Source organism: Zea mays, chromosome 7 (genome assembly GCF_902167145.1).
Source record: "Zea mays cultivar B73 chromosome 7, Zm-B73-REFERENCE-NAM-5.0, whole genome shotgun sequence".
NCBI lineage: Eukaryota > Viridiplantae > Streptophyta > Magnoliopsida > Poales > Poaceae > Zea > Zea mays.
In genome coordinates this window covers 151,361,549-151,378,251 of record NC_050102.1, presented here as the reverse complement: position 1 = coordinate 151,378,251, position 16,703 = coordinate 151,361,549, and the positions used below count along the sequence as shown (strand labels likewise).

At 47.8% G+C, this 16,703-nt stretch overlaps 1 protein-coding gene across 1 annotated transcript; it reads left to right on the top strand.

Moving 5' to 3' along the window:
- Positions 1 to 338: 338 nt before the first annotated feature.
- Positions 339 to 9,252, top strand: LOC100277821 (uncharacterized). Its single transcript, NM_001151290.1, is given in 6 exon segments — positions 339 to 880; positions 1,074 to 1,213; positions 1,366 to 1,560; positions 7,590 to 7,718; positions 7,938 to 8,093; positions 8,652 to 9,252. Coding segments are annotated over 6 exon segments (1,299 nt in total). The 5' UTR covers positions 339 to 404; the 3' UTR covers positions 8,855 to 9,252.
- The last annotated feature ends 7,451 nt before the right edge of the window (positions 9,253 to 16,703 follow it).

The window sequence follows — 16,703 nt, the reverse complement described above, 5'->3', positions numbered from 1 at the left end:
CTTGTTTTTATCATTGAGCTTATTAAGATTCATAAAAAGAAAATCTTAAATTCAATCTATATATTTTTAAATAATTGATATAAAATTTGGATACAGACACTATTTGATTCGAATGTTTTTTCACATTTTTCGTTGCAGGGAGAAAATAATAAAAAACATATATAAAAATTTATTCTTGTCATCAGTAATATAATTAACAATATGGATAAAAATTAGCGCCAAATTCTATGTACATTTATGTTAAAATATTAGATATATTTCGGATGTTTTAAAAAAATCACGCATTCCTACGTTTTACGTGTGAAACTAACGGGCTCGAACCCGCAAACCCGGTTTCACACTAGTTCTGTATTCGTGTCCTCTGGTCTCTCGCAGGCCAAACAAAAGCGCTGCCGCCGCCGGCAATGTTCCGCCGCCTCCTCCCCCACCGTCGCTACATCTCCACCTCGCCCGCCTCCAACTCCACCCCGACCCTCTACTCTGACGGAACCATCCCATTCTCTATCCTCTCGTGGGGCCGTGGCGCTTCCGGACAGCTCGGCGGTGGCAAGGAGGAGCGCCGCCTCTACCCATCCCCCGTCGCCCACCTACTTCTCCCCGAATCAGACCCACGCCTTGCTCCCACCCCCGGACGCCTTCCCTCTGCAGAGGATACGTCTGGAGTGGAGGTTGGGATCTCTTGTGGGCTCTTCCACTCCTCGCTCCTCGTCGAAGGAGGCGCCTGGGTGTGGGGCAAGGGCGACGGAGGCCGCCTCGGCCTCGGTGACGAGTCTTCCGCCTTCGTGCCCCACTCTAACCCCAATCTCCGCGATCTCCGCCTCCTTGCGCTTGGCGGCATCCACTCCGCCGCGCTGACCACTTCCGGTGACGTCTTCACCTGGTGAGGAAACTGCCACTGTGCCACATTGCTGATTTGTAAGATTGCTATTGAAAAGTTTAGTATGTATACTTTATGTGGTTTGATGGTTAGTTTAGTAGTCTCTTATTATATCCATGAATGAAACTTTGTGACGAATGGATTGCTTTTTGATGGATGAGGTCGCTGCATCACTCAGTTTTGCTGTAGTCTGCAGGGGTTATGGTGGATTTGGAGCTCTGGGTCACCATGTATACCATAGGGAGCTTTTGCCAAGGCAAGTGAATGGCCCTTGGGAAGGGAAGATAACACACATTTCTACTAGTGGAGCGCATACTGCAGCAATCACTGACTCAGGTCGGTCTGATTCACTCATTGTAAACTATAGTTTTGAATCAAATATGATACTGTCCTTTGCAATCAGATGGTGGTAATATCACTAGTCATTCCATTCTGGTCTTTGCTGCAAATTAAACTACTCGTCTCTGATTGTTACACTTTGCTAACAGGTGAACTTTACACTTGGGGTCGTGATGAAGGTGATGGTAGGCTGGGGCTTGGGAGTGGAGGTGGTCCAGGTGAAGCTGGCTCCCTCAGCGTTCCTTCCAAGGTGAATGCACTGCCTGTTCCAGTTGCTGCTGTAGCTTGTGGTGGCTTCTTCACAATGGCTCTTACTTCAGATGGACAGTTATGGAGTTGGGGAGGTTAGACTCTGACTAAACATCACCCAATAACTCATACTGCCATACACATTACTGGTAGATAGTTGTTTTCTCCAGATGGCATAGCAGTCAATAGCCAGTGTTTGTTAGCATGTCCAGACCTTCATTTCATTATCAGACATAGATTAGATGACTTTGGAATTGTCCTTGAAGTGCCATTATGCTGCTTCAATCCAGGTGAACAGAATCTCTTTGGTGCATTTTTATGCTTTCAGCTGGCCACCCTACTAAATTGTCACTTTAAATTATCAAAGCCAATATGAGCATTGACAAAACATTCCTGAGCTGACATGCATCTATTCCTTCTTCAATTGTCATGATGCTAGAATCTGCGCCTTTTTACCCTATTTTTCTTTCAAGTTTGATGGCAAAGGAATGCATTCCTTCACTTTTTTTGGATATACTGTAGGATAATCAATTATTTTTAGTTCTGGTTGCACCCCTCATTTAGTTATCAGCTTCAGTGTTCCCTATGGCTGTTATTGTTAGAGTACATGTTTAGGGTTTGGGGTTTACCCTGTGTAATTACCCTCTCACCCCTGTGTAATGGGCCAAGCCTAGCTAACTCAGTCTATTAATACATCACCCAACCCTGTGTTAGGGTTAGAGTTTTCCACATGGTATAGACTATAAAGCTAGGTTTTCTTTTCTCCCTCCCTCCCTCCCCAACCCCCATCCGCCGCTGCACACCCGCAGCCACCGGCGCCCCCACAATCGGCCCCTTCTCCCCCGCCGTCGGCGCCTTAGCCACGACCCCTTCTTCCCCAGCCGCCGACGCCCCCAACGTCGGCTGCTCCCTGCGCCGCCGGCCACCAGCAGCCGCCGTCGATCCTCTCTTCCCCGCGTTCCCAGCCGCCGGTGCTCTCGGTCGCCCCCACCGATCTGGACGCCGGCACCTCGGGCCTGGACGGCGCCGCCTCCCAGGCCGCCCTGCTCGGGCTCCCCTCCTTTGGTGCTCTCTAGCTCACCCCTGGAGCGAGCATTGTGCTCTGGCACCTCGGAACGCCCGTCGGGGATGACCCCACCTTCATCGTCGACCTCAGACCTCTCCCCGACAACTTATCACCTACGCAGCAGCGTCTCCGTCGACCCCGCCAGGCTTTACCCTCACTGCTCCCACGTTGACGACACCCACCACCGACTCCGCGTTGGTCGCCGCCATCACCACAATCCAGGCACCGTGGCTGCCTCGTAGGAGCGCGAGCGCGCTGCGTCCCTCGCCCTGGAGCAAGAGCGTGCCATGGGCGCCGCCCTGACCGCCCAGATGGCTACCGCGCATCGTCTCATCCTCGCCATCCTCCATTCACCCATGAGGCTCCTCTGGTCACTCCCGAGGCCTCCTCACCTCTGGACTCGACGCCCGCTCTCCACACTCAGGTCGCCAGGCTGCACAACATAGGGTCCCTTGTGTTCATCATGTTGGACCCGGCGTCCTCCCACTACCCTTGTTGGCGGGGTCAGGTCCTCAATCTTCGGCGGTATGCTCTCGCCGACCACGTCCTCGACGACCTCATCACCTCGCCGTTTCCATCATGGTGCCTGATGGACAATGTGGTCCTCTCGTGGCTCCAAGGCACCATCATCGTTGAGCTACATGACATCATCTGCGACCAGGCAGACACTGCTCGACAGGCATGGCCCGCTCTCGAGGAACAGTTCCTCGGAAACCGGGAGGCTCGGGCACTCCACCTTGACGCCAAGTTCACCATTTCTCTCAGGGGGATCTCTCCGTGGGGAGTACTGCCGCCAGTTGAAGGGCATGGCGGACTCTCTTCGCGACCTCGGCGAGCCGGTCGTCGACCGTACCTTGGTGCTGAACCTTCTGCGTGGCCTCAGCCCCCGCTACGGCCACCTGAAGGCTCTCATCAAGAGGACTGCGCCCTTTAGCACCTTCCATGCCGTGCGAAACGAGCTTCTCCTTGAGGAGCTCACCATGGTGATTGAGGCACCCACTCCAGCCCCGACCCTCTACAACGCTCCTCCCGACGGTCAGGCACCTTCGGGGGCCCCTCCGTTGACCAGGGCTCCTGCCCACCCTCCTCTCATGGTCCCTGTGGCTCCTCGTCCGGCTTCCATCACTGACGGAGGTCGTCGCTCCCGCAAGGGCGGCCGCGGGGGTGGTGGCTCCACCCGAGGTGGTCCCTCCGGTCGGGGTGGCAGCCAAGCGTGTCCGTCATTCTACAACCCTTGTACTGGGACCATCTCCATGTGGTTGGGCCAGACCCCGAGTGCCTCTTGTCCTCCGGCGTCGGCCCTCCTGACAGCGCCCTTGGTCCTCGCTGGCTGGAGGATGGGACTCCCCTTCAGCACCATGGCGATGGCCCCACCCCCTTTGGCTAGGTGGTCGACTCCGATGCTTCCTACCACACCACCACCACTATAGGAACACTCTCTCGCTCCCATCCCCTCCATTCCTCCCATCCCTTCTCGATTGTTGTTGGAAACGACCGGTCACCTCAGTAGGTGCCTCGGTTCTCCCTGGGCCGTTCTATCTCAATGACATTCTCGTATCCCTTCATATCACTCAATCTTTTTTATGTTCGTCGGTTCACCATCGACAACTCCTGTTTCATTGAGTTTGACCCCTCTGGTTTTTTTGTGAAGGATCTGGCCACTAGGACACTTCTCGCCCACTGTGACAGCTCGAGGCCCCTCTATACGCTCCGACCTTCCTCCACCGGCGCGTCTCCACCTCCTGTCCTGGTCTCCACCACCTCTTTCACCACTTGGCATCGTCGTCTTGGCCATCCAGGACCCGACATCATGACCAAGCTTACCAGTAGTTTAGATCTTTCATGTAGTAGGGGACATTTTGAGGGTCTCTGTCATGCTTGCCAGCTAGGCCGACATACTCGTCTCCCATTTACTACTTCTTCTAGGGCTGAGCAGACTTTTGATCTGGTTCATTATGATCTTTGACTTTCCCTGTACTCAATCTCTTTGGATATAAATACTATCTGGTGATTTTGGATGATTTTTCCCATTTCCTTTGGACTTTTCCTCTTCGGTTGAAGTCTGACACGCTCGTCGCCCTCACACACTTCTTCGCCTGGGTATCCACCCAGTTTTGTCCCCCGGTCCGTGCCTTGCAGTGTGATAATGGCTGCGAGTTCGACAACCACGTCTTCCGCTCTTTCTTTCTCACTCATGGCATCCAGTTGCGTCTCTCGTGCCCCTACAGCTCTTCCCAGAACGGTCGGACCAAACGCATGATTTGCACCACCACCAATATGATCCGCTACCTTCTCTTCCAGGCGTCTTTCCCTGCCAGCTACTGGGTAGAGGCCCTGCACACCAACACACACCTCAATCGCCTTCCCTCGAAGGCGGTGAGCCACCCTACTCTCCACTTCGTCCTGTACGACACATCCCCCTCTTATGACCACCTTCGCGTGTTCGGCTGTGCCTCCTATCCCAACACTTCCGCCATCGCTCCCCATAAGCTATCTTCTCGCTCCACTCGTTACCTCTTCCTTGGCTACTCCCCTGACCACAAGGGGTATCACTGTCTTGACCTCGTCTCACACCGTATCCTCATCTCTCGGCACGTTGTTTTCGACGAAGATGTGTTTCCCCTTGCTGGCTCCGCCCCATCTACCGATCTCGACTCCCTTCTCGAGCCCGATCCGGTTTCCCCTTCACCCGGTCGCTCCCGATCGCTCTTCCTCAGGCTCATACGCCACCGCTTGCGCCTCTACGCGTGGCCTCGACGCCTCCGCTTGCGCCTCTTCCCGCGCCATTCGCGGCCCCGTCGACGAGTGCGGTCCGCTTTGCCGACCCCACCCCCGTCTACCACAGCCGCGGGCGCGCTACTCCCTTGGCTCCCAATGACCCGGGGCCGTCGACGAGCGTGGTTCGCTTCGCTGAGCCCGTCGCCGTCTATCACCGTCGCGAGCAGGCCATGCCCACGGCTCCTGACGCTTCGGCGACCTGCACCGAGCCTCATGTTTACCACCCGGTTGCCATCCACCGCGACCCCGGACACGTCCAGCCGATGGTGACTCGGCACGTCGCCAACATTCTCCGTCTCGTCGACCGACTGATCCTGGCAGCTGATACGACTGGCACTCCTCCAGACGCCTCCTTGGTCCCTTCCTCCGTTCTCACCGCCCTCGCCGACCCCATTGGCGTCGCGCTATGGAGGAGTACGCGGCCCTGCTGGCCAACCACACCTGGGACCTAGTGCCGTGTCCACCAGGCACCAACGTGGTCACCGGCAAGTGGCTCTTTCACCATAAGCTGACCTCAGACGACTCCCTCGACCGCTACAAGGCATGTTGGGTCCTTTGGGGCTTCACCCACCGCCCCTGAGTGGACTACACGACGAGACCTTCAGCCCCGTCGTCAAGTTCGCCACCGTTCGTGTTGTCCACTCCCTTGCCCTCTCCCGGGACTGGGCGATCCATCAGCTCGACGTCAAGAATGCCTTCCTCCACGGCACTCTGACGGAGACTGTCTACTGCAGCCACCCCACCGACTTCGTCGACGCCACTCGCTCGGATCTGGTCTGCCGACGAAACTGCTCCCTATATGGCCTCAAGTAGGCGCCGTAGACATGGTACAGTCGCTTCGCCTCCTACTTGGCCTCCATCAGCTTCGTCGAGGCCAAGTCAAACACGTCCCTCTTCATCTACCGGTGCGGTGATGACACCGTCTACCTCCTGCTCTACGTCGATGACATCGTGCTCACGGCATCCACCGCTGACCTTCTACGGCGCACGATCGTCGCCCTTCAGCGAGAGTTCGCGATGAAGGACCTGGGGCTCCACCACTTCCTCGGCATCACCATCGAGCGCCGGCCCCAGGGTCTCTTCCTCCACCAGTGCCAGTACGCCATCGACATCTTGGAGCGGGCTGGCATGTCCGAATGCGAGTCCTGCTCCACGCCTGTCCACACTCAGGAGAAGCTCTCTAAGGACGACGGGCCCTCGATCACCGACGCGACGTCCTACCGGAGCCTGATCGGCGCGCTCCAGTACCTCACCTTCTCCAGACCCGACATCGCCTACGCCGTCCAGCAGGTGTGCCTGCATATGCACACCCCGCGGGAGCCTCATCTCACCGTTCTCAAGCGGATCCTGTGCTACCTTCGCGTCTCCCTCGACTACAACCTCCTACTCCTACCATCCCCGACGTCGGAGCTCGTGGCCTACGTCGATGCTGACTGGGCTAGCTGTCCCGACACGCGTCGGTCCACTTTCGGTTATGCCGTGTTCTTGGGCTCCAACCTCGTCTCCTGGGCTGTCAAGAGGCAGCCAGTTGTCTCCCGCTCTAGTGCAGAGGTCGAGTACCGCGATGTGGCCAACGACGTGGCAGAGGTCTCCTGGATGCGCCAGCTACTCCACGAGCTCCATAGCCCTCTTCAGCGCGCCACCCTCGTCTACTGCGACAACGTCAGCGCGGTCTACCTCTCCACCAATCCCGTGTAGCATCAGCGCACGAAGCATGTGGAGATTGACCTGCACTTCATCCGCGAGCGTGTCGCTGCCGGTGACATTCGGGTTCTTAGCGTCCCCACCATGCTACAATTCGTCGGCATCTTCACCAAGGGGTTATCGTACAATGTATTTTTAGACTTTCGATTTAGTCTCAACATCTGTACATGATAGAGTTGAGACGGGGGGGGGGGGGGTTAGAGTACCTATTTAGGATTTGGGGTTTACCCTGTGTAATTACCTTCTCACCCCTATGTAATGGGCCAAGCCTACCTAACTCAGTCTATTAATACATCACCCAACCCTGTGTTAGGGTTAGGGTTTCCCACAATTATCAATTTACTGTGGTGTTGAATATTTGTGTTTCGTGTACCATTTCCCACAGTTAACTCTGTCAAGTTTGATGGCAAAGGAATGCATTCCTTTACTTTTTTTTTGATTTACTGTAGGATAATCAATTAATTTTAGTGCTGGTTGCACCCCTTATTTTCTTATCAGCTTCAGTCTTCCCTTATGGCTGTTATCAATTTACTGAGGTGCTGAATATTTGTGTTTCGTTTCGTGTACCATTTCCAGCAAATTCAAACTTCGAACTGGGTAGAGGAAGCAATTTCAGTGATTGGAGGCCACAGCTTGTCCCTAGTCTGAAAAGCACCCGTGTAATCCAAGTAGCATGTGGTGGATATCATTCTTTAGCTTTGACTGGTAAGTTATTAGAACCTGCAAAGTGTGATATTTCACTAACCTTTTTAGAACCTACATGAACCAATAGAAAGCCACTGTATTTGTAAAGAGAGAGGTTTGTTTCAGCCATATTAACTATTAATTTCAAACTGCAGTTGTAGCGAACACCTTTAGTACACTGGCTGTTGCACCATAGCATTATATCATATCATTATATGGAATGTCTCACTGCTGTCACAGATGAAGGCAAAGTTCTCTCTTGGGGGCATGGTGGGCATGGTCAACTTGGGCATCCCACCCTTCAAAATCATAGAGTCCCACTTGCCATCAAAGCTTTATCAGATGAGCGAATTGTCCATATAGCCTGTGGAGGATCAACCTCTGCTGCTATATCAGGTGAAATTCAAAGAACTCTTCTCTTAGTTGTCCAATGTTCCATACTGTACCAGTTACTATTTTGACATGTGGTTGTTGGTTTCACTTATCTATCATTTCTTGTGTGGCTGATTAAAAATATTCTAGAAAAGAAAATCTTGGTTTACAAAGACCTAATAAATGTCTCTAATGGTGATCAGCAGGAAATGTCATAGGATACACCGCCTATGATGGCATGCAAACTGAATGAGATTCTGTATTTTGAATACGATTCTAGAGATGAATACACCCTGTAATTCAGAATATGGCGGAGAAAATCTCTTTCGTGACAGTTTGCAAGTATCTTTTAATTTGCTAGGCAATGATAAAGAAGTGCATTTACTTAATATGGATTGCTCAAGTTGCAGTCTATAAAGGACACTTTTACCTGGCATGAGGTTGATCTACTTTGTGGATCTTGGTTGCTTTGCTTTACTGTGATTCTACATCATGCCGCCTATTGGCTAAATGCAGATAATCAAATTTCCTTTCTGTAAACAACTCATACGAACTTACTTCTGTTCTTAATTGTCTGGGCAGAGAAAGGTGACTTGTACATGTGGGGAAATGCAAGAGACTGCCAGCTAGGCATCCCTGGTCTGCCAGAAGTTCAGCCACTCCCAGTCAAGGTGATTTTCCTCAGAGACGATGATGAAGGGTTGGGCCCTTCTCGTGTCATCTCCGTTGCAATAGGAGCCTCCCATGCCATGTGCTTGGTCTCCACGCAACAAACCGAGAAGTAGGGCAGTCTGGGTTTCTGCTTTGTGAAGGCACTTATGTTTCGGTATTCATACGTCTGAGTCAGTTCGAAGCGGACCCTGTTCTCTTTTGATTTGATCCAGCTGTTCCTGTTGGTGGAAACTGGAATCCCTGCTCGGTTAAGCTGAACACATCTGGAAGAAAGAATAAAAAAACTGCCACACGCTGATAGAAAGCAGGAAAGGCCCCCTGTGGCTGGCTCCGGGTAGGCATAGCTGTAGTAGATTCGAATCCTTGAATTTCATCTGTGGAAGTTCTTATGAGTGTAGACATTGTTCTTGCTTTTTCTGTAGCACTGTAATACGAGGGACGAAACTGCGAGAAGCGCGGATGTAAGACATGCGCCCTTGTGCGTTCTCACCAAAGATTTGTAGATTCTGTCTGTAGTTGAGATGGCTAGAATTTTGTAGCGCTAATTTTATTGTGACTCTGTCAGGAGGCCTGGCCTGATTTTAGTTGCTGTTCAATAAAGGCAACCGTTGGTGTTTTATTCCTTATCATTCGTTTGTAGAATCTCGGAGGCAAATATCTTGAGTAGTTGAGCCGCGATGTAAACTCGGCCTGGGGGAAAAAAGAAGAAGAGAAAACCATAGCTGCAAGTCTGCAAGCGTGCAGCCCTGTCCCAGCCAACCAATCGCAGATTCGATGCTTGAATCTCACTGTACAGCGTACACTGTGCGTGTGAAAATTCACCTTCCTCAGGCAGGGTGCTCTCAGCTCTGCCCAGGCTGATTTGGGTCCTCTTCGTGCGAATCAGATCGCCACTATGTGGGCTCGTCAGATCGCACGCCTGCCCTGCCCAAGTGGGCAAATTCAGGGGTCAAGCCTTGCGTGCGCACCGCCGCCATCCTCCTTCCACCTTCGCTGTCAGTCAAGCGACCTCCCCGAGCCCGATTGGATTTAGCGTCGTCCTTCAGCTCCCAACACAACCGAATTGTAGTAGGTCCTCCTATTATGGCTGGAAGGGAGTTAGTTGGCAAGGATAAGCAAGTGCTTAGTAGAGGTTTGGCCCCCATCCCCATGGGGTCAAACAAGAAGAAAAGACTCTTGGCCAGAAGTTTGTTGTGGACGTGGATGCTTGGATGAACACTGCTGCCGAAACGGACACCATGTCCATGTGTGAGTGTCAGCTACACGGATATTTAGGCTGGTCGGCCGCCACGTCAACTGCCGATTTGAGTGCACAACTTTTATCATCAATCAATCTATAGCTACATCAATTTTTTTTCTTTTACAGATTTGTATTGCAAATAGAATACATTTATTAGACACAATTTATCGAACAAATAAATAAGCAACTGTTTGTTTTTGTAGTTCATAGAAACGAAAAAATATATTACTTGGAAAAGTACATAATTCATAAAACAAATAAAAATATATTCCTTGGATTTTTTTAAAAAATCCATGTTCCGTAAAATAAATAAAAACTATATTACTTGAAAAAATAATAAAATTACATAATTTATCAAAAAAATCTAATTCTTACAGTGCAGATATCAAATTTGCCGCATTAAATTATTTTTACCATTAGTCTACAATTACGTCAACTTTTCTTTTATAAATTTGTATAAACACAATATTCTATTAAAAAATTATCAAACACATAAATAAGCGAATAAAAATTGTGTATTTCATAAAAATAAAATTATATTATTTGAAAAAGGTACACAATTCATAAAGCAAAAAATATTCTAGGAAAAAAACATAGTTCATAGAAAACAATTACATTACTTGGAAAATAATAAAACCACATAATTCACAAAAAATAAAATCTAATTCTCCTCAGGTATGCTGCATTATAATTTTGGAGGTAATCATTCACCGGAGTAGCGTGGATTACGACCTCACGTTGAACTGTAAAGTTTATCGGTGCTTCGAGAGTGATACTTGCTGCTGCAATGGAGGTCTCGACTACCTCATAGTCATTCACGTTGTATGGTCCTCCATGTTTATTCTCAATGATCATATTGTACAGAATTATACATAAACACATGATCACACCGAGTACTTCGTGAAAAAAATATCGACCTAGGGTAGCGAGAATATGGAATCGAACTTCAGGACCCTAAATGTTCTCTCTATGTCCTTTTGTGCGTCCTCTTAGCATGCAACAAACATTCATTGCTTCAAAGTCTGTGAGAAGGGAATGATCTTCACAAACACTAGCCACAAATGGTAGATGTCATCAGCAAGGTAGTACCCTTGGTTGTACTCATGTCCATTCAACGTGAAGTTCACATTTGGTGCTTCACCATTAAGAATGTCATTGAACAATGATTGGTCAAGCATGTTCATGTCATTGTTCGACTTCGCCACCCTCGAAAAGTATGTCAAATCCACAAGTCATACGAGACAATTATTGGGGATCCAATGTTCCCCTAGTAATTAAACTATCATCTCCATCCAATAGGACAATTCACCCACTTCCAATGCATGAAACCTATACTTTCTATCATACTAGGAAACAGGCCTGGGCATTCGGTTCCTTGTTTTTTTAGAAAATTATGTTCCTAGAAAACTAGAACTGGAATATGCATATAGGACATGCAGAACTAAAAAATTCAGTTTTGGTTCTAACCGAACAACAAAAAAATCATAATTTTAGAGTTTAGCAAAAGGGCGTATCTAGCACTTTATGGGTTTTGGTGAATTAAATGATAACAATGTTAAAGGACTAACCAGTTTGCTAAAGTGTTGACCAAGAAAGTTACACATAATGATATACTTGAGTATGACAGTGGAAAGCAATCAAAGGCAACATAAGACAATATTGGGGATATTCCACAAGAGATAAGATGCATATGTGGATATGAAATATCACAACATATGAGAAAGCAAATACAATTGGTAGAATTAGAATGAGACTTAAAGATGAGGACGAATTGGAGAAATCTAACGATAGAAGGTTTGCTTATGGACAAAAGAATTTGTTAGAAGAAATAAAGGACATTGATAATATTTTAAGGAATAGGATATTCAATGTACACTCACAATGGTGTGACTCAAGAAAGGCTTGATAGGGTGAAGATAGTAAGGGAAAAGACTTAAATGGACTAAGCAAAGGAGAAGTTCAAGTATATGGCTTGATGACCGAGGTACCAAGGCTAAGGTGAACAAGTACTTGCATTTAGTTAAGGGACTAATCAAGCTTAAGAGAATCATGCAATGCTGAGTGATATTTATTGCAAGAAAGATGTGAAGAAAGGATAAACATTGATCAAGATGGTTTTCATGTAATGCGACTTGGAGACAGTCTGACAGGGTGAAGACGGAAAGGAAAGGGCTTCGAGGTACCAAACGAAAGTGAAGGTCAAGCAAACGGCTTGTGGATCGAGGTACCATGGCTAGAGTAAAGAAGAGAGTACTTACAAGATATCGAATAACTAATCAGATTGTGATGAGTCATGTTCTGATGAGAATCACAACATTAGAACACGTGATTTGAAGCCATCGACTTAACTCATATGGTGACGATTCAAATCATAAAGCTCAAGTTATGTTGGCTTAAGAGAAGTGAAGATGCATGGTCACAAGTCTTCTAAGAATGAAGGTATCAAATAAAAGAACATGTAAGGGTTCAATGTTTGTGCAGACTTTATTAGAAAAGTCCAAAAGTGAGAAATGAAGAAGGAATTGAACTTTGAGTCATCCAGTGTTTGGATATGTACTTGATGACTATAGAAACATATAGGAACTCATTGGAGTAGTATGATTGCTCAGAATTGGAAATTAGATTTTCATGAGTTAGTTGCAGGTAAAGGCTAATAAAAAGGTGCAAACGGGTGTGGAGGTTGGAATGGAGCAAAAGATATGGCTTAGAATGTCTGGATAGACTCAAGGAATATTTGTCTAAGTTATAGAAGTGCCCAAGAGTTAAGCCAAGTGAATTCGAGGAAGTTGTGCCAAAATAGGACATGGTCTGGTTGCTCTGTGTGCACTGGACCAAAGTTTCAAATGCAAAGGGTTTTGGCACGCCAGACCGGGTCCAATGGTGCACTAGATCGAGTTTGTAGAGAAGCTATTTTCAGGACTAAGGCAAATGGCGCACCAGACCAGACAATATACCCAACGATCGGAAGGGTTTTACCAACTGATGTGGTAAGGTTTGGTGGTGCACCAGACGGTCTGTTGAGTGATGACAAGCTGATAACTTTTTAGAACGATCACTGAGGTGGCAGGCACAATCAGAGGTCTGGTGTACACCGGACTTGCAAGAGTGGTTGGTCCAGTGCGACCAAGAAGTGCAGAAGTTGGGCCACAACTAGTTTGACCTTGGGGCTATATATACCACCCTCCCCGCCTCCAAAGGCACCGAGCAAGTGTTTATAAGTATATAAACTCATTCCTAGCTAGTTGATAGTGCCTCTAACCCCTCTTATGGTGAGAGATAGTGTTTAGTGTGATATTGTGTGTTAGAGAGCAAACAGAGAGCAAGAGAAGTGAGCAAATGCATATGTGTTGCTTGTAGAAGCTAGAGAGAGCTTAAAAAGAGTAAATCAACCTTGAGCAAGTGTGATAGTCTTCGACCATTCGCTTTAGGCATTCACCAGAAAGCTTTCAAGGTGTGGAAAGCCTTAGATTTGTTGTAAAGCAACCAAGAGATAGTGGAAGACTCAGTTTATCACAAGAGGTGATAAACTTGAGTAGCAGGAGTGAGTTGAAAAAGACTACAAGCCGGTTGTCTACCTCAACAACGTGGAGTAGAAAAGAATTTGAGGCTTAGTCAACAGCCAAACCGACCGCGCGAGGTAAGCGACCGGCGATGGAGCCACGACCCGACGCGCGATGCCACATCATCAACTAATATCGGCCAACGCTGGACCCAGCCTCGTGATACTCGTATACGAGTCATTGATGAACTCAAATTTCGATTTTTTGGACATATTTTTCATTCATGACTCATACTTCATGCATTCATGTCGGTAAGGCCGCCTATGCTTTGCAGTATTGTCAAGGATGTGGTTGAAGACCCATCTCGAAATCTCTTAGGTTATCTCAGCAACCTCTCTATCATACTCTCTATTTTATTACATATCTCAAACTTCACTCTGTAAATGGTGTATTCTAAAGTACAAAACAACGTTTTGTACGACCATATATACGTTCCGCTGGAGATGGCCTTAGAGTCTATGGCTCACCATATTGTGAGTGCTGCATTGCTTAAGTTCTCCCAAGTCCCAAATATCTGTCCGGGTAGAAATGAAGAAACCCCATGTTGTTGTACAAGGATTTGTGGACTATTTTGGTGTTGAGATAGTTAGGTGTAGAAAGGACATGGCTCCACGGCAGTAGCCTATTGAAGATGTTCCATATGTCGACGATGGTGTCTCCACCACTGTTCAGTTTTGCATTTCTGCAGATCAATGTACGGCAACATTTCGTACCGGACGTTGCTCCCGGAAGCTGTTCGGCTCAAAAACCGATCTAGTTTTGTTGGGGTTAAAGTATCCATTGTATGTTTGTTTCTAGCCAAAGCATGGACGATTTTTTTTTTTTTTTTGGAAAGAAGGTTTCCCGCTGCCTTTATATTTCAAAAAGAAAAACAGTTCAAGTACTGCATTTTCAGCGCGTCCGCCTCACAGAGAAGAATGCCTTAAGGAGCAACCTCACACCAATCTCTCTCAGACTCACGGTATTACAGTCAACGTCACACGCATTACGCCTCCGATCCTTTTCTGCATCGCTGGAGTCAAAATGCAGAACAGCCAAGTGATCCAACCATGATGAATGATGACGGCTCTTTTTGACATTCACACATGACCTACGGCAGCTATGAAGCTTCGCTGTCCAAACTCTTACCAAATCCACCACTCTTCAAATCCTCCACTCTTGCTCTCCCAACTCTTGCTCGACACCTGTAAGCCACCCAGAGACGTGCCACTGACTCAAAATCACCTCCCAACTGTACACTCAACAGACTCGAGACTGTAGACCAAGAAATTTTGGCCGCACAGCATTCTAAAATGAGAGAAAACCCCTTCTATCAAACTCAACATCTCCCACCATAGATTCATAACCTCGTCTGAAGCAACTTCTAAAGGTAAGTTTCAGATCAGTTCCATCTGAAGTACCGGTGAGACGACCCGAGGGTGTGAATAGGAGCCGATCAAACTTTTGCTGCTAAACACTGAGATTGAACACTGCAATTGAGACGAAGAAATCAACAAAACCAAAAGCATATTAGCAAACCAGTGATCTAATGATTTCAAGATGTTCCTAATACTCACACGAGACCAACAAAACAAACGGATCACAAATCGGACACCGAAAAGTTCGAATCGGTCCAAAACCGTGTCACGAACTAGTACTAATTTCAGCAGCACGAAATTCAGTTCTCGAATGCGAAACTAAACCAAACAAACTCCGCTTGAGATGAACTTTTACAACACACCTTGACAAAAGTGTTTTCAAGGTATCCTCAAATTTGAGCTCAATCGGAATTGTAAATTAATTGCAGATTTGAAAATATGGTTAGAATTGAGGTTTTCTAGAACGAGTTCAAACTGAGTTCTCCTCAAATCACAACCAAAATCTGCAACAATAGTGTATGCAGTGATTCGAAAAGTGTAACTCACCACCAATCAATCCCTAAACAAAATCCCCACACAAGAACTCGATGGTTATTCACAAGATCAGAAAAAGAGGAGGGTGAAGAACACAAGAGCAAAGAGACTCAAAATTTCAACAAGAATGAAAACTTAGATTGAGAGTCAACCAAAGCAGTGGATGGAACCGACCACCCTTCCTCAGATTACACGGTGAAGCTTACAAATCACAGATGCAAAGGTTCAAAGTGTTGTAGATATTTGGCTACAAAATTAGAGCAGTCTAGGGAATGGAAAACCACAAATGCTAAAACCCTAAGCCAAAGAGATAGCTGAAACAGCCAGCCCCCCTTCTATTTATAGAGGGTTATTACTACTTTCTAAACTACCCCTAGATACATAGAGGCTATCGACTTAGCCAAGGCGAAATGGACCAACTCCTGGGATTTTGATCTGACAGCCACGCGCTCCACACGAAGTTCCTTCGCCTTAACGCACCCTTCGCGATGACGCCACGTGCCGCCTCTGATTCCCGTTGGAACTGTCATCACCGAGTTTTGAGGCCGAACTCGGTCGAAAACCCGACGTCCGTAGCGCTGGGTGTTTTTTCGAGGATCAGCCACCAAACCACCGTGAGTAGCACACCACATGTGTGTCCCCCACGTCTTGGACATGTGTCCTGCTAGTCCTCGACCGCACTGGTGACGTGGCCCGCTCCACCATGTCCTCGCGCGAGTGCGTGTCACAGGTGTTAGCCACCACGACTAGTCACCCGGCAATTCTGGTCCCTTGGTCAAGTCTCAATGCTCGTCCTTTACCGCTCTCGGTCCATTGACACGAACCCGCATGACTTTCACCTTCGCCGTCGACCACCGTATCTATGCTCCACACTTGCACACCACAAGCTGACCGACATAATTGCACAACACATAATCTCACACCTCGGCCAGTCCACGACTCGACCCAAGACGCTACCCATTGACAATAACTCATCATCAACCAGAATAAAAAGGACAAGTCAACCTTGTGTTCGTACCATCCCAGATTCCACTAGCAATTCTACTAAATTGTTCATTAATAGCATATAAAGGCCAATAATCTTCCCAAAATCTTATTTTCTTACCATTACCCACAATCGATTTGATACCCATATGGGCAGCTTGTACAGCCCAGGGCACCCCTTCCTAAAAAGGGGATGCACAAACACCAAGTCAGCAAAGGACATTAGGATTTTTTGTTCTGTACTTGGAGTCTATTATCTTAACCCAAATAGAGTTTGACTTCAAAT